At 34.9% G+C, this 21,353-nt stretch overlaps 1 protein-coding gene across 3 annotated transcripts; it reads left to right on the top strand.

The window, feature by feature from the left end:
• The first annotated feature begins 7,539 nt into the window (after positions 1-7,539).
• LOC132046050 (B3 domain-containing protein Os07g0563300) lies at positions 7,540-21,353 on the top strand. 3 transcript variants are annotated; one of them, XM_059436610.1, is made up of 13 exons: positions 7,540-7,960; positions 11,641-11,722; positions 11,866-11,964; positions 13,872-14,151; positions 14,279-14,618; positions 14,843-14,939; positions 16,386-16,560; positions 16,836-16,912; positions 17,233-17,625; positions 19,206-19,258; positions 19,357-19,470; positions 20,172-20,242; positions 20,366-21,353. In XM_059436610.1, the coding sequence occupies exons 1-13, from the start codon at positions 7,848-7,850 to the stop codon at positions 21,133-21,135; spliced, it is 2,664 nt and encodes an 887-aa protein (XP_059292593.1). In that variant the 5' UTR covers positions 7,540-7,847; the 3' UTR covers positions 21,136-21,353. The 3 variants fall into 3 exon arrangements, with proteins under 3 accessions (XP_059292593.1, XP_059292587.1, XP_059292581.1); XM_059436604.1 differs by having other exon boundaries at positions 13,824-14,151; positions 19,209-19,258; XM_059436598.1 differs by having other exon boundaries at positions 7,541-7,960; positions 13,824-14,151.

Genomic DNA, 21,353 nt, shown 5'->3' with positions numbered 1-21,353 from the left:
AACTTTTCCATAAAATTAGAAGTACTCTTCCCAACTTTTGTTGTTTTTTCCCCTCAATATTAATATGCAAAATGCTTCTGGCTCTAGCTACGCCTTAGGGATGATGTAAACTTTTAATTTTATGGAAAATATTTTTGTTAGTGAAAAATGTTACTCCCTCCGTTTCAATTGATTGAGAGCATATTTGATTGGGCATGAAGTTTAAGAAAAATAAGAAAAACTTTTGGAGATTGTGATCTTAAATAGTGTCATAGTAATGTTTTTGCGGCAATTAGAATTTTAGAATTTATAGTTTTAAACATGCCATAACATATGTGTGTTTGTAAAAAATTCTCATTAACAGTAAAAAGGAAATTTAAGTTATTCTGTTTCCAAATTTAGAAAATGATCAATCTTTTTAAGACATACTAAAAATAAAATAGATTCACATAAATTAAACGGAAAAGGGCCAAAATTACCCCTGAACTTTGAAAAATAGTTCATCCATACCCTTCGTTATACTTTAGGGCCAATTATACCCTTACAGTTATACTATGGGGTCAATTATTGCCACGTGGCATCATCCTAGCCCTTCAAAATTATTTTACCCTCAAATAATTTTTTACTCACTAAAATAACTCAATCCGACCCGAATTTTTTTTTTTCAGCAAAAATAATACGGATAATTTTTCCAAAAAAAATATAAAAATAATTCCTTATTATTTTTGCTGAAAAAAAAAAATTCGGGTCGGATTGAGTTATTTTAGTGAGTAAAAAATTATTTGAGGGTAAAATAATTTTGAAGGGCTAGGATGATGCCACGTGGCCTTGAACAGATGTAAGATAATGACCCCATAGATAATCAAAGGATAATTGGCCCTAAAGTATAACGAAGGGTATGGATGAACTATTTTTCAAAGTTCAAGGGTAATTTTGGCCCTTTTCCGTAAATTAAAACCGAAGGAATATTGTTTTCTTACTAAATTTCACGTTTGATTGTCTTCTCTTACTAAAAAAACATGTTTCTCAGAAACCTTTTTTTGTTTGGTTGTACAAGATGATGATTTTTCATATTTTCTACGGTATTTACTTGTTTTACCAATTAACATGTGTACATGCAGAAATAAATCATACTGACAGAGGCGAATTTATGTAGAAAAACTGGCGCACGTGAACCCATGGTCACTCGATTAAATTCGATATACAATTATGTGTATAATTCTGAAAATATATCTGATATATCTAATATTAAACCAGTCCGAGTGGAGCACTGGTTAGGGGCTAGGTTTAATTTCTCAAGGTCAGGGGATCGAACCTGACCTGCTTCGCTTTTTTGTTTTATTTCTGAAGCCGCCTTTAATTTTCCTTTTTATATTATTTCTAAAACCATTTTTCTTCTTTTGTTCTAATTACCCAAAAGGCAAAAACATTTTCCTGTTCCTTTGCTCCCCAAGTTGATGTTACTATAAAATTTTCTATCTTATCTTAAAAGCAATGGTGAACTCATTCTCCTGAAATTCTGGATTTGTCTATGATCGTACATATAAATTTTGTTGTAAAATTTTGGCTTCTGATACGTACTAGAAATTCGAAGTACGTATACCTTTCGGAAACTTCCATGATCTGAATTAAACTTTTGTGTGTGTGTGTAAATCTGAATAAATTTGTATATTTATGTCGTACGTATTGACGTGTATACCTTATTAATTCATTCCAAAATTGTCTAAACATGCTAAACAATGTAATTAATCATGCTCTCTTGTCATTTCTCTGTGTTTTCGTAAATCCAATTCCGTATTTGACAAAGTAATCTAGATTGTCTGTGGTAAGACAAAACTGCCACATATTACATGATTATCTCCAAGGGACAAACCAAAAGGGGATAATGACAGTCCAACACAATTTAGCTAGAGGGAAAAAAGTCAAAAAACTTATCCACGTTCATCCGATTTTTAAACCAACATGCATACCTTGATTTAGCAAAGTCATTTAAAAAAAAAAAAAAAAAAAAAAAAAAAATAAAAAACGAGGTCACAACTGACATGGCATTTAATTAATTAGTCCACATGAACTTTTTTTTTTCTCAGTCCACATGGCAATAAGACTCGACCCAAACCCATAACCCAATTTTCTCTGTTAATTAAAATAGAGTTTCACTCTCTGGAAAAAAAATTGGCCCATCTTTTTATTAAAATCGTATCGTATTCTTTTTCCTTCTCTCAGGCGAAGTCCGCAAGGATTTTTAACAACATTAAGTAAATGTAGTTTACAAGTCTGGTCATTTATTCTTAACCATAAATCGTACTCCTATCATATATTGGCAACACTAATAATTAATCAAAATAGGAGCGCCCTGATGGATTTATTTTGCGAGCTATAAATGTATTAGGCTATTAAGCCTTAAGAATGTAAAGGCTTGATTGATGCTCACACATATTACTTTCTAAAAATAAAGTAAGATCAAATTCCATTGAGAGTTATCCACTGATAAACAATTAAATCTATATCAAATTAAGAAGCTGAAAATATAACCTGACTTATGCTAGAATGATTTGCTATAAAGAAGCTGAAAATACCACCTGATAAACAATAGGGGTTAATTTCGGTTATGAATTTGGGTCGGTTCGGGTCCTATTCCCATGTGGACTGAGAATAAAAACGTTCATGTGGACTAAATTAAATGTCATGCATATCTTGTTGGCCAAATATTAATTGGGTGGCTTTTGATGAGATATAGAGAAAATTTGGTGACCTTATTGTTACAAAAAAAAAAAAAAAAAGGACTTTGGAAGACCCCATGATTGGGTGACCTTCTGTGTTACTAGCTCTATCTCCGAGGGACAAACCAAGAGGGGGATAATGACAGTCCAGCACAATATAGCTAGAGGGAAAAAAACTTATATCCTCGTTCACCCGACTTTTAAACCAACATTCCTTGATTTACCAGGTTAAGCGATAAATAAATTAGTTCAAGTGAAAAGTACATGTTTACTAACTATAATTAAGTGATATAGTTATTTATTATAATTGATTTAGTGGAAATAATATAGGGTTGTGGAAAATTCGTTAATTCCATATTAATCCCAACTATTTTCAATAAATTTTAGTAGTATTTTATTTTTGAAGATATAATTTTTTATACAATATCTCAGGTTTTTGGGACCATAGAGAGTATTCCTTTTTTTATAACAGTGGTCCATATATATCTTGACTAAATCATCTGTTGCCGATAATTTTATCCATTATTGACAAATGAGAAGAATTCAACGTGTTAGAATAATTCAGTACTTATGTAGTTAAGAACTCTCATGTTCAGAAGATGAAAATTGATAAAATGAGGATACTGAGATGGATGTGTGAACATACTAGGAGAGATAAGATTAGGAATGAAAATCTCCGAAACAAGATGGGAGTGACCTTCGTGGTGGACAACACGAGGGAAGTTAGCTGAGGTTGTTCAATTTAGACATGATGTGAAGAGGAGATGCGTAAATGTCTGGTAAGGAATTGTGAGAGATTAACAATGATGGGTGTTAGGAGAGGTAGTGGTAGGTCGATTGAAGAAGTATTCGGGGAGGTGGTTAGACATGACATGATGCATCTTCAGCTTACTGAGGGCATGACCTTAGATGAGAGAGTATGGAAGTCGTGAATTAGGGTAGAAGGTTAGTAGGTACGTAGTTGAGTGATGTGTCGCTTTTATGAGAGATAGGCTCGGTGGTAGTTTGTGGCATTGTATCTGTTGTGCATGTTTCTACTTTCTTACTACTATCCCCATAATTTTTTTGCTCTTCCATTTCAGTTATTACCTATTTTTCTTGTGCTTCGGTTATCACATTATTTCGTTGTTTTTTTATTTTATTTTTATTTTTTATGCTATGTATTGATTTCCCTATTAGTTGTCATGCCTCCTTCATTTACGTATTACCTTTTTCAAACTACTTTGCGTTACTCGAGTCGAGTGTCTATCGAAAACAATCTCTATCTCCACGAGGTAGGGATAAGATCTGCGTGCAGTTTACCCTCTCCATACCCTACCTATAAAATTACATTGTGTATGTTATCGTTGTTGTTATTACTCCAACTCTTTAAGTTACACTACTCGCCCTTAGGATCAACTATATATAAAACACTAGATGAAGAACGCCCAACTATTTCCAGTATCACTATGATTCATTTATGTTTCGATTGCTAATGAAGTTCCTAATGTTTTTTCTTATATCTATTAAAGCCAATTTTATTTTTGCTTATTTCAATTTAATTTTTATGCTGCGTGCACTCAATAGGTATTTAAATGTACTTTTGTCCTGATCAATAAAACTAACAGTGGAACCATCTCTACTTCGATGTATAACAATTTTCTAAATTGAAATTCCGTTCTGTTTTACTTTATACTCGAAATCATAAACTGTAAAAGCAAGTAATATATCAGTTTTCTTTTGTGCTTTTTTCCCCTAGATGTTCCCTGCTTATTTAATATCTCCTTTTCTTTGTTCTAATTTATGATAAACTTTAAACCCCAAATAGAGCTTAAAGATTAATTGAACAAAAATTTGGCTAAAATGAATAAAATACTGAATGAACTCAAAATATTTTTATTTCAAGAAATACTTTCTTTGTCCCTAAATGAATTTCACTTTTTGATAGGTACAAATAATTTTAACTTCAAGCTTCTCCTTTTATCCTTAATAAGATGATTTAGATGATTTATAGTGACACAAGTATGTATAATACATTTTAAACTACAAGTATTATTTTTCTCAAGCTTTATGTCTAGTCATCTATGATGACACATAAATTAGAACGGACAAAGTACCGATAATATTGTAATTCTATTATCTAATTTGTCCTATAAAATAAAAGTTAAATTCACAAGTCAAAATTCAACATTATACAAATAAATAAGAAGTTACATAAAATTACAAGTTATGTTTAGAAAACTAAATTAACTTTGCTAATGAAATAAAAAGACTCAAATCAGAGTAAATTTATAAGGGTGAATTGGGAAAGCATGCAAAAGTTTGTGACAGCTGGGCACGTGTAGGCTGGGGAGTTGTTGTGTCGAAAATAGTGGGATCGTGGATGCTGACATCAGCAAAGGGACAATTTTGTCAAGATACTCAAGAAATTACACTACATCAACAATGGGATCCCTTTTTGACCAGTCATATAATTCTATGTTACTTGAAATTACGAAAATACCCTTGAAATGCCAAGTAGTTGACCTGCTGTGGGCTTATTCCCATTATAGTATAGTAGAATAGAATAGAAAGTAGAATTACTTATAAAGTTTTTAATATGTAAATCTTTCTTTCTTTTTAAAGAATCAATTTCAATTTTTGTACGTGTTAAGGGCTGCATGTTTTTCCTAGGCTCCCATGTACTTAATAAAGTCATTACTCACAAGTCAACTAACAGGACATGAATTTTCTTTCTCGGCACACGTGACTTTTACGAAATTGTTCCAGCATTTGGAGTCCTATCCCAAAATAGAGGTGGCGTACGGATTTAAAATTTATGAAAAAAAAAAACATTATATATACATATATATATATTGCTCGTTTTTGTTATTGTGTTCATAATTAAATGTTTGTATATATTTAATGGATTCGTAATATAATAAAGGATCAAAGCAAAAGTTATTAGGTTCGCTTGAGTCCTGTTTAATATTATAATTCCCTCCCCAGATTTTCAATGTCGTTGCTATATATATAACCTTTTTTTAATATAATGTTATTCAGGTCCGCTTATGAACATCACAATTATTTTTCACCGGTAGTGCAAATACCTCCGATATTTCACCAGCATTGCCATACCATTAATTATCTTCTATTCTTCTTTCATGTTATTCTTTAAATCTTGTAGTTTTGTTCTTAATTACCTATTGAAAATAGTGAGTGTAGATGATAATAATAATAATAATAATAATAATAATAATAATAATAATAATAATAATTACCGCCGCACATTTGGTAATCTCTTTAAATTTTTTCTTTTGTTTTCTGACTTGAACGGTTATTTTGGACTATTCTTAATAGTAATCCTAAAACTCTTTGGACATAATTTTATTTTAGAAAATCAATGAAGTTATTACTAGTTACTAGGATTTATAAGGTAAGTATTAATCATGTCTATCGGAAATTAAACAACCTTTCTACCCTCATAAGGTAGGATAAAGCTGTGTACACACCACCTTCACCAGACCCCATCTATATAGTTTTATTCTTATCTTTTGAAAATAGTGATTGTATATAATAATAGTAGTAATAATAATAACAATAATAATAATAATAATAATAATAATAGGATTATGATTACTACTGCACCTTTGGTAATCTCTTGAAAGTTTTTCTTTTGTTTTTTGACTTGAACGGCTATTTTGGACTATTCTTGAATAATACTCCTAAAACTCTTTGGACATAATTTTATTTTAGAAAATCAATGAAGTTATTACTAGTTACCAGGATTTATAAGGTAAGTATTAATCGTGTCTATCGGAAATTAAATAACCTCTTTACCCTCATAAGGTAGGAATAAAGCTGCGTACACACAACGTCCTTCACCAAACCCCATCTATAGTTCTGTTCTTATCTTTTGAAAATAGTGAGCAGATATTTATGATTGCTACTGCACCTTTGGTAATCTCTTGAATTTTTTTCTTTTGTTTTCTGACTTATATGGCTATTTTGGACTATTCTTGAATAGTACTCCAAAAACTCTTTTGGATAGAATTTTATTTTAGAAAATCAATGAAGTTATTACAAGTTACCAAGAATTATAAGGTAAGTATTAATCATGTCTATCGGAAATTAAACAACCTCTTTACTCTCATAAGGTTGGAATAAAGCTGTGTACGCACCACCTTCGCCGGACCCCATGCATTACACAGGGTATGTTGTTGTTGTGGAGACAAATATTAACCACAATGATGTATATTACATAATCTTGTTTACCCACGGAAAAAAGAGAACCATTTTCTCGTATGAAATGAGCTCATATTATCCTTAGAATTTATCTAACTTTCATTTTGTGATAAACCTATAAATAAAGTGATGAATAAGGAACCACACCATAACAATTTTTGTACGCAAAAGCGTACGTAGAAATTCCTTGTAAGTAGTATATTAAAATTTGAAAAAGTGAATAATGAACAATTACTATAATCACAAGCGATGTCATTTCTATAGTTATACAAATATTTTCATATATTATTTACATATTTAGCATTTTTTTTTTTGATAAAGTAGTATCTCGTAACACTGGTCAAGGCGAGATATATTTGCCCATGACGTATCTTAAATTGTTAATTGCTTTATTAACTAAGATAACATTCAGTCGCTCAACTCATATATAAAAACTGATTCTTTCATATTCACACAACTAAATAAACTTGAATTTAAAATTTTGAAAAAAGTAGAAATAAGATGACGTGGATTTTTCGTCCAATGAAAAGAAGGACAACAACAAGTACACTAAAAAGCACGATCGCCAAATATCCAGAGAGTCACACACAACATAGGAAGTTGTTTAAACACCTATATATAGTGTGTACAACACAATAATATATTTTACACACCCAAACGACACGTCACTGCTTCTCTTTCTTTACTCTCTGCAAAATTAAACCCTCTCTAATGGCTACTATCTTGTCTCTATTATTATCACTCCCATCACTACAGTTTCTCTCTCTAGAATTCCCCCACTCTCTCTCTCTCTAGGGTTTCATCTTTAACGGGAGTTTTCTACACCACTCATACTTTTTCACTGTTGAACCAACAATTGTTTTTTTCTTTTTTAGCACGGTTGTTTGTGTGTAGGTTCTCTCCTTTTTTGTTGTTTTGTTTAAGGTTGTTTTTTAGTGAAGTGGGATGATGTCGTCGAATGTTTGTTTCAACAACAACTGCAAAGAGTTAGTTGAAAAGACAAGAAAAGGTTGGCGTCGTCGTACTGGAGAGTTTGCTGACTTATGTGATCGTTGCGGGTAACCTTTTTTATCTTTTTGAATTTTGAATTTTTACAAATCATTAATGAATTATTGAGTATTATTTGAATGAACTGACTAGTTGTTTGTAAATGTGAAGGGTACAAAGTTTATATCTTTCGTTTTTATTATTCCCTCCGTTCCAATTTGTTTGAAGGTCGATCAGTTTCGGAGCCAAACAGCTCTTTTTTTTTTTTTTTTAACTACGATTTTCTCCAGCTCTTTTCATATATTGAGACTTATAGTACTTTTTACATAGTTTTCAAATACGTAAATTTTATTATAAAATACTTCAAAAATCTATGTTCAAAATTAAGTCAAAGAAAAAGCTGTTTGACTCCCCAAACTGGTCAACCTTCAAACAAATTGGGATGGAGGGGTAGTTAAAAAGATTTAATTTTTCTTGAGGTTTCTATTTGATGCCTTTCACCATTTTTTTTTTGGTTATCGAGAATGTAGAGTGACTCCAATTAATTTATTGTCTTGAAGTATTTTATGGTAAAGCTTAGTTTAGGTAATGTTACTTGGACTGTACTGCTTTAGGTATATGGTGCTTTTATTATGTTTCATGTGATATACTTATGCCGATGTGGATGTTTCTTGGACTGCACTGCTCTTTGCAAATTTTGAATTTTGAATCTTTTTTGACGCTTTTGGAGTTTGTGAATGTTAAAAGACAAATCATTAATGAATTACTGAGTTCTAATTGAATGAACGGGCTTAAATCGAGATGAATGGTTATAGAAACTTTATATAACCGACTCCAACTAATCTGGAACTGAGACCTGAGTAGTTGTTTGTAAATGTGAAGGGTAAAAAGTTTATATCTTTCGTTGTTATTGGTTACAAAGATTTGATTTTTCTTGGGGTTTTTATTTGGTACTACCTTTTACCATTTTTTTTCCTGGTTATTGAGAATGTAGAGTGAGTCTATAAGTATTTTAGCGTAACACTTAGTTTAGCTAATGTTACTTGGACTGCACTCTTTAGGTTTATGGTGTCTATATTATCTCTAACTAATCTGGAATTGAGACCTGAGCAGTTGTTTGTAAGTGTGAAGGGTAAAAAGTTTATATCTTTGGCTTTTATTTATTACCAAGATTTGATTTTTCTTCAGGTTTTTATATACCTTTTACCACCCCCCCCCCCCTCGGGTTATCGAGAATGTGGAGTGAGTGTGTAAGTTACGCTTGAAGTATTTTATCTTAACACTTATTAGTTTAGCTAATGCTACTTGGACTGCACTTCTTTAGGTTTATAGTGCTTTTATTATGTTTGACTGATATTTAATGTATTATTGAGTACTAATTGTACGGATGGGCTTAAATGGTTATAGAATCTTCATATGACTGACTCCAACTAATCTGGAACTGAGAGCTGAGTAGTTGTTTGTAAATGTGAAGGGTACAAAGTTTATATCTTTCGTTTTTATTAACTACAAAGATTTAATTTTCTTGGGGTTTCTATTTGGTAAGTACCTTTACCATTTTTATTCCTGGTTATTGAGAATGTAGAGTGAGTCTGTAAGTATTTTATCGTAACGCTTAGTTTAGCTAATGTTACTTGGACTGCACTTCTTTAGCTTTTCAAATTTTGAATTTTGAATTTTTACTAATCATTAATGAATTTTTTTGATGACAAGGGAACCCGTAGCCGTACAAATCATTAATGAATTATTGAGTACTAATTGAATGAACGGCCTTAAATGGTTATAGAAACTTCATATAACTGACTCTAACTTATCTGGAACTGAGACCTAGTATTTGTTTGTAAATGTGAAGGGTACAGAGTTTAGATCTTTCGTTTTTATTGATGACAAAGATTTAATTTTTCTTGGGGTTTCTATTTGGTACCTTTTACCATTTTTTTCGTGGTTATCGAGAATGTAGACTGTGGAGTGAGTCTGTGAGTTATGCTTGAAGAATTTTATCGTAACACTTAGTTTAGCTAATGTTACTTGAACTGCACTCTTTAGGTTTATGGTGTCTTTATTATCTTTAACTAATCTAGAATTGAGACCTGAGCAGTTTTGTAAATGTGAAAGGTAAAGTTTGTATCTTTGGTTTTTATTCATTACAAAGATTTAATTTTTCTTCAGGTTTTTATTTGGTGTACCTTTTACCATTTTTTTTTTCCTGGTTATCGAGAATGTAGAGCCAGTCTGTAGGTTATGCTTGAAGTATTTTATCGTAACACCGTAACACTTAGTTCAGTTAATGTTACTTGTACTGCACTGCTTTAGGTCTATGGTGTCTTTATAAAGTTTCATGTGATACAATTATGTGGATGCCGATAAAGGACTATAACATTCTCTTCTGTTGGGTTAATAGACCGGGGATATGTGTAACAATTTCAAAACTTTTTCCTTTTATTGCACATAAACAGTTTAGATGGAAAACTGTCCACGAAAAAGTTCTTATTTTTATATAAATACCCCATTTGTACCAAGTTGATTGCTGCATTTCACATTCCGACAGTCTATTTTTGACCTTTTTTTTTGATAAGTTATTTTTGACCAAATTTTTATTAATTAGTGAATTATTGAGTAATTGGATCAACATGCTTAAACGGAGATGAATGGTTATAGAAAGTTCATATGACCCCGCTAATTTGGAATTGAGGTGGACTAGTATTTGAATATTTCTTATATTAAATGTGAAGGGCAAAACATTATATCTTTGTTTTTTTTAATTACAAAGACTTATTTTTTCTTGGGGTTTCTATTTGGAACCTTTTAAGATTTCTTTTCCTGGTTATTGAGAATGTAGAATGAGTCTGTAAGTTATGCTATCTTAACACTTAGTTTAGCTAATGTTACTTGGACTTCACTGCTTTAGTTCTACAGTGTCTTTATTAAGTTTTATGTGATACAATTATGTGGATGCCGGCAAATGAACATAATATTCTGCTTCTGTTTGGTTAATTTTTTGATAAGGTAATAATTTTATTAACAATTGGGGGGGGGGGGGGGGGGGGAAGACCTTGTATACAAGCCGTATACCAAAAAGAGAGAACCTACATCAAAACATGATTCTCAGAAAAGGAGACCCAATCTTCTATACAAACTGGGGTCTCATGGGAACACCAAAATCAAACTAGAAACAAAAAACTATTTTGCAACGTTACAATATCTAGTTCCACCCCCTCGAACGCTCTCCTATTTTGCTCTTTCCAAATAACCCACAACAGTGCTAGTGGGGGCAACCTTCCAAGCCCTAGGACTCCTTTCTCCTTTCTGTAAGCCCAACTATGCAATGCCTTCTTCACTGTTCTCGGCATCACCCATCGCACCCCAAACCAATTAAGAGCCACTCTCCACAGTCGCTAAGCCACTTGACAATGCAACAAGAGATGATCCACCTCTTCACCCGAACTCTTACACATGAAACACCAACTTACATGGTTGATCTTCTTCTTTCTCATAAAAAGAAAGAAAAGATCATAAAAATCTGGATATTATATATTATGTATTTAGCAGTACTCTACCTAGCTGTTAGGTGTTGAAGAGTACTTAACTGTTGAGAACCTAGCTGAATATCCTAATTGATTAATTTATGACGGAATTAGATCTTTTGATCGACAATATCTGTTGTACATTACCTTATGCAAGCGATAGTGCATTGGACATCTTGATATTTGATAGCTTTCATTGGAGCTGATGTATATTAATGTTCACGTAGTTCTGCTTATGACGATGGCAAATTTTGTGAGACTTTTCACCTCAACTCTTCTGGATGGAGATCTTGCGAGTCTTGTGGAAAGGTGAGGAACACATTTTCTTTTTCCTTCTGTTGGTATGAAGTTTCAATATTGTTGGGACTTTTTTAACCTTTACTTTGGACATCATGCTTCTTCCGTTACAAGAATTTCTTCGAGTTTTGATAGGGTTTGTTTTCTTCATGCAGCAAATCCATTGTGGATGCATTGTCTCTTTCCATACATTCGTTCTGTTGGATGCTGGAGGTATTGAGTGCATATCCTGTGCTAGGAAAAGTTTTATTTTGGTAAGAAAGATCCATTCTTCCTTTGATCTGATGTGATGCTATTTTTTTAATATAATAATTATCTTAAAATTTACCAAGATTTAGCAACTTTTGGAAGTATGGTGCAACAAACCCCTAAACCTCAGCCAAATCAATTTAAAGGAAGTACCATATTTCTTCCTACAGTAGCAAAGCACAAATCAGAAAAGGAAAAACTATGACCCTGCTCTCCATGTGGTCTTATATCACTATCAGAACTCGATAAAAAAGATGTTTTCATATTTCAAATCTTAACCTAAACCAAAGTTAGGATCTCTACCAACCTACAATAAAATTTAAACCACAATTGTGAAGCAGGGTACATATCTCAAATTTTAACTTAAACTAAAGCTAGGATTTTTCATTTGTTAGGGTAAGTCCATGTGAAATCCCTACATTATAGCACAACAATCCATCTTTGACTAGCACAAAGCTTGATCCACCTCTGTTCCTGATTACCATTTATTGAGAGTTATGTCAATGTTAAAATTGCATAAATTATCAGTTTGTATAACGAACCCCAGCAATGTTACCAGTTTTAAAAAAATAACGAACCCCATTCACTGTAATCACCGAATATTCTGCTCGTCGGTATAGGCTCATAAAGAATAGCTTCTCCCATGCGATGATTAACGCATTCTTCTGTTTTTGGATTAAATTCCGTAGCTTTACAGCCCAATCAACCGTTGGATCTATTTTCCACTACAGAGATTGAATCTTCCAGCCAAACAAGTTTTGAGGATCTTCAAACTAATATTGATTCCACTTGTTGGCCGGAAAATTTCTTCATTTCCAATCTTCGACCACCAACAGTTACCATTGAGATACAGTGTTTGCCAAGAGTCTTGTCTGAACAGCACACTGGGTACGTGATCCGCTGTCTCAGAGAAACAATTCAATCTGAAAAACAATCCATCTCAGGGTTCATCGGATTTTGGGGGATTGTCGGGAAAGGTGGTTGTCGACCTCTTGAACAATAACTTGTAATGTTAATGTATATTCAAAATTAAAAAAATCTAGGGAAAATGGGGAGCTTGTCTATCTAGAGGTCAATCAACAATATGTTCTGAAGACTACATTGATGCTTGTTATTCATGCATAATGCTGATGTAAACTACTGATTCTCTAATTGCACTAGAACTTATTAAAGTTCCAATGATATTTTCTGCATCCAAGTTTACCCTGGTCATTGCTGCATTCACTTGTCCTATCATTGATGGAGTTAAGCCTGCTTCTCGAGAGGTCACACTTTGATCTCTTTGTTGAAGTTGTTTGTGTACCTAGCATGAGCACTGAATTGGTATTTATCCATCCTAGGCCACCTGAAAGTTAAACGGCTGAGCCGCTAACATGACAACTATGGTCAAGGTAAATAGGGCTACTTGTGGAGGCCCTATCTAATTAGTCCCTGTGATATAGGGGATTCTTCTCCACTTTCATGGTTTTCCCCATTGAGATAGTTTACACAGACCGGATGAACAACATCAAAGCAACAAATGCATCCCTCCTCCTGCACAAACAAAAGAACAGAAAGAAAAAAAAAAGAAGATTGTGTATCCATGTTTGACAACATCTTAAAAAAGTGATGCACTTTAAAAATCTCTTATGCAGACATAGGAAGCAAGCCAATGATACTGTCGAAACATTTTCAGTTTTTACTTTTTTATATATTTATCTGAGAAAACCTTTAAAAAGTATTTATCAGATAAAACCTTTCACAATTTTGATAATATCATTGGTTTGATTTCTGTGTCTGCTTACGAGTTTTTTAACTGTATCACATTTTGTCAATGAATAAAATTGTTTTCTGAATTTTGACTTCATATTCATATTTTGATCAGACACCAAATCCTGCCTGGCCGCCACCTTCACTTTTCCTTCCTCTGCAGCCTGAAAGAATTAAAGACGTCAACAATTGGAATCCGATAGCTGGTTCTGGTCCTGTTCCATGGCGTCAAGCACCGAGTTTATTTAATGGTTCCACCATTCAAAATGAGTTGCAGCACAAGGCATCCTTTCTTGAAGCCACAGGTAGCATCAACATGCTTAGTCTTGGTGAGAGACCATCTGCCTCGTCCTCTGAAAACAACATTAAGGACTCCTGTGAAAAGTTGATGAATGGAAAGCTGAAGATTGGGTTACCAGGAACACTTGAAAATGGACATGCTGGTACTGATATTCACTTACAACATATACAGAATTTTTCAACTGGAAATGTTCTTGGTTTATTCATATCTAAGGTGTTTTACTATACAGGTTTAGGCTACTCTAATGTGTAGTAACCATCGTCTTGCAGGTCTTAATCGTGAGGAGCCACCTAAATCTTGTATAAGTGGTCCACGACAATTATCTTATGCAAACAATGATCTTTCTGCTCCCAGCTTTTGCTTGACAGTAGGTTCTGCTTGCAAAAATGAACCAACTGATCACAGTAAGGTTTCTGTTAGTGTGCCACAACAAACCACACTTTCAACTCCTTTGGGGAAGCAGCTTGGTGGTCATGCTAAAGTGGATTGTGCTGGAGAAATGCAAGTGCGGAATTCGAAAACCCGTGGAGATGGGAGAGGAAAGCATCATTTACTTCCTCGTTACTGGCCTCGCATATCGGATCAAGAGCTACAACAATTATCTGGAGTGTATCCTTTGTTTCAAAATGACCTTTTGAACTAATGGAAATGTCTCAATGAAATAATTTCCTGTGGTTAAATCATGCTTTGGCTGTACAAAATAGAATTTGTTTGACTTGCTGATTTCTAATGCATCTGGTGTGCTTGTTTGCCGAAAAGTACAAGGATATGTTTTATTTGCAAAGTGGCTGGGTGCAAGTCAGCTAATTGTTTACAACCTTGACAGTTTCAAGTTCAAATTCTGTGATAACTCCTTTATTTGAAAAGATGCTAAGTGCTAGTGATGCTGGCAGGATAGGACGGTTAGTATTGCCTAAGAAATGTGCTGAGGTGAGCTCCTTTGCTAATACACTTTTTTGTTTTCAGATCTCTAATTCTTTTAGGATAGTACAAATTCAAGAAAAGACTTGGTTGGTGAATAGAACCGGTGTTTACTTCAGCAGGTTTGAACATTTAAGAAATTATTTGTATTCAAAAAGGGTGGCTCAGTTGGTTGAGCATGGGGCATTCATAATGGAGGTCTCAGGTTCGAAACCCCCTGCCTACAAAAAGCAGGGGATTTGCCTTCTGGGTCGAGCTTGTCGCACGGGGCTTGCCTAGTGCGGGTTATCTCTTCTGTGTGGTTTGCGAGCTATTGCACGAAAGCGGGGTTTACCCCCCCCCCCCCCCCCCCCCCGTGCGCATCCAAAGGGTAGCGGTGGGGGTTCCCTTGTCATTTAAAAAAAAAAAAAAAAAAAAAAAAAAGGGGGGGGGGGGGGGTGGGTTAAAAAATACAAGTGTTTTGTAAAATGACTTAGGACCCATTTGGACAATTTATTGCTGAATTTGAAGAATTGAGTATTTGAAGTTGAAACTGAAAAAAGGCGCTTGGGAGTTGAAATTGTGTTTGGACATGAATATCATTAGGAAAAAAGTAAGTTTTGTGAATGGAAAATCGTTATTTCACTTGAAATATACGGACCAGTTTCAACTTCAAATTCTTTATTTCAAGTTTAAGTTGAAATAATCAACAAAACTGTGAAACAAATTTTAATTTGCAAGTACTATTTCAAATAATTTGTATGTCCAAATGCCTTAATATTGTTTTTTTCGTAAGAAGGCTGTGATAGTGAAAATACATCTGTGAATTTAGAAAGGGGAGTTGGAGGAAGGGGGAGAAGAGTGGAAGGAGGCGTTAGCTCAAGAGATTTGTTGGAGATAAAAATCGAGGGTGTTATGGTTGGAAGAGGAGGACCTGAATACAACTTTGTTTATAGCATGGTCGTGACAAATAGAAAAAGAAATCACATTGATTCGGTAGAGGTATCATTCGTAGAGAGCCAATATCTTTTTGAAAGGTTTTCTACTTTTCGGTATACTTCTTGTATGCGGGTATTTTCTTTACCCTTGTTTATAGAATCTTATTTCTTACTAAAATAAAATAAAATAAAACCTAGGAAAGGCTCCTGGGCACATGCCTTTCCCTAAGGGGTAAAGGCACACAAATGAAATAGGAAATACTTTTATCTACTCTGGGCCAGCGGTCGTATAAGATGTGCTTGTGATTTATAATTGCTGGTGAGGGAACCTAGCTTATGATACTGTCTCTTAAAACCAATTCTTTGCTGGATTTCTCGTTTTCTCCATTCATGAACTGGTCGAGAAAACAATTCACTCATCAAATTTGTTAAGGATTATTGCATAATTGGATAATCTATGTTTATTTGTTCTCCTTTTAATTGAAAGGTATTTCACATGTTTCTTTTTATGTTCTGACAAAGTTTTACCGTGATGAAGGCCTATTTTCCACCAATTTCTAATCCAGAAGGGTTGCCTCTCAAGATGCAAGATCTGAAAGGGAAGGAATGGCTGTTTCAGTTCAGATTTTGGCCTAATAATAACAGCCGTATGTATGTCTTGGAAGGGGTGACTCCTTGTATACAGTCGATGCAATTGCAAGCAGGTGACATAGGTAATTTCATCTGTTCCCTAGCTAATTCTTTCAGCGTATCTTCCTTGATGGATCTGGTGGGGAAGGTGAGGAAAAAGATTACTGTTAACGAGAAGGAGATTTTGTCGTTAGAGCGTAGTGGCTTATATTTCGATTGTTTGGGTAGCTAATTATTGAACTACCTTTCATGGCTTGCAATATCAGTAAGGCATTGTCTGTGGTGGTCCTTAGATTTGTTTGTTTTTCTTAATTTTCTATACACATCTTGCTGACTGGATGCACTTTTTTTCCGTCAGTAACATTCAGTAGGATAGAACCAGAAGGAAAGTTGGTCATGGGGTGCAGAAAGGCTTCAACTATTACCGCAGATCAGGTTTGACAATTTCCAAGTAGTAGCTTCTTTGCTTCCACTTGGTGTACTGCTTAACTTACAAGCTGTGGGATCATCTGGAAATAGAAGATAAGGCCTCTACGCTGAAAATAATAAATCTTGGCTAACAAGAAAAGCATGTCAAAATTGGGATAACAAAACCATACGAACGTTTCCTGCAGTTTCTTTCTGATTTCAACACTTCTTTGCGTCTCAATTAGTCATGGTGCTCATTAGGTATAGGTTTTGAGCTTCTCACGTCTCTTGTGAAAAGCTGTTGAATTCAGACCTCCATTTTTTCTTTCTGGGCCTTCTATTAATAGGGAAGTGAAGCTTGCAGTAGCGGCAACGGTGTTGCTGCAAACGGGAATGTCAGTACTAAAAGTACTAAGTTCTCTGAAGAAGTTCCGGCAAATTCTACTAAAAAAGGCTTTTCTTCAATCACTCATGTTGCTGCAGCAGATTCAACAAGTGCCAGGGCTGAAACTAAAGTATCGGATGATTTGGTTAAGGAATCATTAGGAAACAATCGTTCTATTTGTTGTAAGAGGAAGGGTAGCACCCCGGGTTCAAAAAGCAAACGACTGAGGATTGACAATGAGGACTTGATAGAGCTGAAGGTCACAGTGGTACAAGCCCAAGGGTTGATGCGTCCACCTTCAAGTGGTGCTTCAACAGTAATTGTGATAGAAGGCTGTGAAATTGAAGAATACGAGGTACCATGCTTTTTGACAGTTATTGCCCACCAATTCTTGCTGATTTATGGATTTGTTCTTACAGTTGCTATGTGTTTTTGCTTATACTAGAATAGATGATCAGTTTTCTTTGTTATGCATAATATATGGTGTACATTAGCACACTCTTGATTTGTCAATTCAGAAGATGCAGCTGTCTCACTTCCCGCCGGAAATGTGAATCACATTTTCTTTTCCATAGTATTGAAATAGTGTCCCCTCCCAAACCCAAAAAGGAAGTAAATTAATGTACATACTAAAAACATAGGTATAACACATTCAGAATGGGGGAAGGTATTTAAGAGGGCACTTATTGGTTTGGATTCCCATGGGGGCGATACTGACAGCTGAGAACTTGATAAATAGGAGTTACATATGTTAGATCGTGCTTTATGTGTAGATGCTTGAGCAAAGACGTGGATCACCTTCTGTTGCATTTCCAGGTGCAACACGATTGTTTTAGATAGTATTGAAATAGTTCGGAGTACAAATGACACTACCGGATCTGTGAAGCATGTACTGCATATCTGAGCCTTTAGAAGAGGGAAGAGAGGACACCATGCATGGGATATTGCGCCCCTAGCCCCTTGTGGGGTTGGAAAATGACTTTGTACATTTGAGGAATAGGCTCTTGTTTTTGTAAACTTTTTTTTTATTTTTTTTAATGAGGTTGTTCTTAGTTAACTTTGGTGCACCCATCAGGTCTTTGTTTCTATAGAATAATAGAAGATTGTTTGTCTTTTGTTGAGAACCATAATTCTATTGTTTTTGGTATACTGCTAGATGTGGGAGCTCTCCGATATTAATAGTCACGTACCTTATCCTAAAATTGGGGAAAAAGCCAATAGATAGTCCAGTACACTTGATCTTCCATGGTACTGTTACCATTATCAAAAAATAAAAAACACTTGATCTTCCATGGCATATATTTAAAAGCAGGAGGTGCACCTCTGATGGATATACATGCTTTTGAAAAGTTCTCTTTAAATTTTCTGTAAACACATATGTAGCCTAATCTGAAACTTTATATGCTGGATCTCCTCTGCTTCTATTCTCACTGAACTTTGGAACCTGCATTTCTTCTAAATCATTATGCCAAGGAGATGCTGCTTTCAATTGACTACTATCAGTGTATTTATTGTGTAAGCTTTCCGGAGCCACAGCTTTTGCTGGCCCATCTTTAAAACTAGCTTCTGCAAGGAACTTATAGAGGATTCCTACTTGGGGAATACAAAGGAACAAAAAGTATGCGGACAACTTATGTCACCAAACAGATGAGATCTAATGAAGACATACTTCTTACTAGGCAATGAGTTCCATTTTCAAATAAAGATTCCCTTTTTTTCTTGTTTAGTTGAAGTTCTGATTAAGGAATATTCTTTTTACCCTCAAAACTTAAGTAAAAACTGAGCAATTCTTTCGTAGCCGATATCCAAAACATGGGATATGTGTCCAATCTTCTCTCAAGACTTGTCAGTTCGTGTTGGAAGTCCTTGTAATTTTTTTTTTTTTTTTGAAACTGATATTAACTGCCCTGATTATCTTGGACTTATCCACTTTAGCAGGATGCACCAATTATTGGAAGGCCCACAATCCCTCAGATAGATCATTTGGGGTAAACTGTTACTCTCTGGCTATTAGCAGCTAGCTCTGTATGGTATGTGTCAAATTGCATTGAATATGAATTACTGATGCTTTATTCATCGCATTCAGTGAAAAAATACAGTGGGTACAATGTGAGGACTGTTTCAAGTGGCGAAAAGTTCCTGACAGTGCTGTCCTTCCATCGAGATGGATCTGTTCAGAGAACTCATGGGACCCCGAGAGGTATTGTGAAAATTCTTTAACCTACCTAAAGATGCACTTAAAATGTCAATAGAATACATGAACGAAATACCCCACATGATTTGTTAGTGTGAACGCAGAAGTGGATTGCATTAAGCAATCCCGGACAATCTAAAACCTCTAGCTCCAATAATCAGCTTGTCAGAAGAAGAAGAAGAAAAGGTTCTGTACCGGTGAATCACTCCTCATGAAATGGGCTTCAAATATTAGATTTTGAAAATCATCGTAAAAATTGTCGTCTGGACACAGATTTATCCTTTATCTTTCTTAAGGCCGACTTAACCTTGCTATATGGAATTGGCCATCTGATGAGGTTTTCTATAGTTGATGTCTCTCCTCTCTTCTTTCAGCAGTCCTCCTCTCTCCAATTTTATGTTCTTTCATAAAGTTTTGACTTCGAACAGCCTTCATCATGGGCACTTGGCACCTTTGCCAGAATTTCACAGCTTAAATGTCCTGCATAACATGAGTATTTATCATTAGATAAAAAGAAAAAAGGACTTCCTCGATTTCCATTTTCTATGATTCTCGTTTTCTGCAAGTGACATCTGGCTGTCTTTTGCATTAATGTCAATATCAACTAATGTCAGTTCATTTCCAAATAACTTTTGTCGATACCTGAATTTCATTCAAGTATACAAGTTTTGTTGAGTTTTTTGGCTTATGATCTTTCTGCTTTTTAGGTCTGTGTGTTCAGCAGTTCAAGAATTAACAGCAGATCATCTGAGGGACCTACTACCTCATAATAATAAAGGTACAAGTGTTTGCAGGTCATAAATTTCTGCACTAGTGAACCAGTGCTTTTTAAGTCTTCCTCGTGTTGATCAATGTACTGGAAGTCCTTCAGGTTTACTGAAATTACATGATTCTTGTGCAGCTTCCAAGAAAAAGAAGACTTCTAAACAGGAAATGGACTTGGTTGAGCATCTGGACGGGCTTGATGCACTTGCTAATCTCGCTATCCTAGAAGAGGGAGAAACTCTTCCAGCATCATCACAAGCCACAACAAAGCACCCGCGTCATAGACCTGGGTGTACATGCATTGTCTGCATTCAGCCCCCAAGTGGAAAAGGTCCTAAGCACGAGCAATCATGTGATTGCATCGTCTGTAAATCAGTAAAGCGTCGTTTCAAAACATTGATGTTGAAGCGTGAAAAAAAGTTATCAGAGAAAGAAGCAGAAGCAGAAGTTGCTTGTCAAAAGCTGCAGCCGCCATTGGCTGGTCAATTGCTTGATGCTGATGACATTCAAGAACCTATTGAAGATGCAGGGCATTTTAGCCCACAGCATCGAGAGCTGAACAATGAGGGTTCTGTTGATGATCCCAGTTACCTTAATGAGAAGAAATTTTCTGCTTCACCATATAAAGGTGAAATTGACCTGAATGCTAAGCCAGAGAGGGACGACGAGCTTTCACCAGGCTCCGATTCTGGCAGCATGATGCGCATACTCCAAGATGCTGCAGAGCAATACGTCAGGCATTGTGGGAATGGAAGTTTCGTGGGTAACCAGAAAAATGGAGATGGTGCTGGGGAGACAAATCCGAGTAATTGTGTTATTGTTAGTGGTAGTCATCAAACTGATGTAGATCATAATAGGCCTTTACCCATAGGCACTGCTGCGTCTTTGGCACCTAATGACCAGTAGGATGCTCATAAATTAGCTGTGCTATATAAAATATCAGAGTTACTGTGCAGCATAGGGGTAACTTATATATTTTGGCTTTGCTGGCGTCTTGCATTGCCAGACTGTACATAGTAGACGTAAAAACTGATGCAATCTTTCCACAACGCACAGGTTACTTTTTCAATGGGTGCGCGGTGCCTTAAATATTATTATAAATGCTGGAAGGTTTGGGAGTTCAA

Source organism: Lycium ferocissimum, chromosome 2 (genome assembly GCF_029784015.1).
Source record: "Lycium ferocissimum isolate CSIRO_LF1 chromosome 2, AGI_CSIRO_Lferr_CH_V1, whole genome shotgun sequence".
Taxonomy (NCBI): domain Eukaryota; kingdom Viridiplantae; phylum Streptophyta; class Magnoliopsida; order Solanales; family Solanaceae; genus Lycium; species Lycium ferocissimum.
The sequence above is the reverse complement of the archived record's forward strand: the minus strand, read 5'-3'. Positions and strand labels throughout refer to the sequence as shown.

Bases quoted from the DNA above. Each gene is read 5' to 3' on its own strand.
- LOC132046050 (XM_059436598.1), top strand. From the start codon at position 7,848: ATGATGTCGTCGAATGTTTGTTTCAACAACAACTGCAAAGAGTTAGTT. The intron at 16,913-17,232 runs GTTTGACAATTT...TTCTATTAATAG, and splicing joins CAACTATTACCGCAGATCAG to GGAAGTGAAGCTTGCAGTAG. The intron at 20,243-20,365 runs GTACAAGTGTTT...ATTCTTGTGCAG, and splicing joins ACTACCTCATAATAATAAAG to CTTCCAAGAAAAAGAAGACT.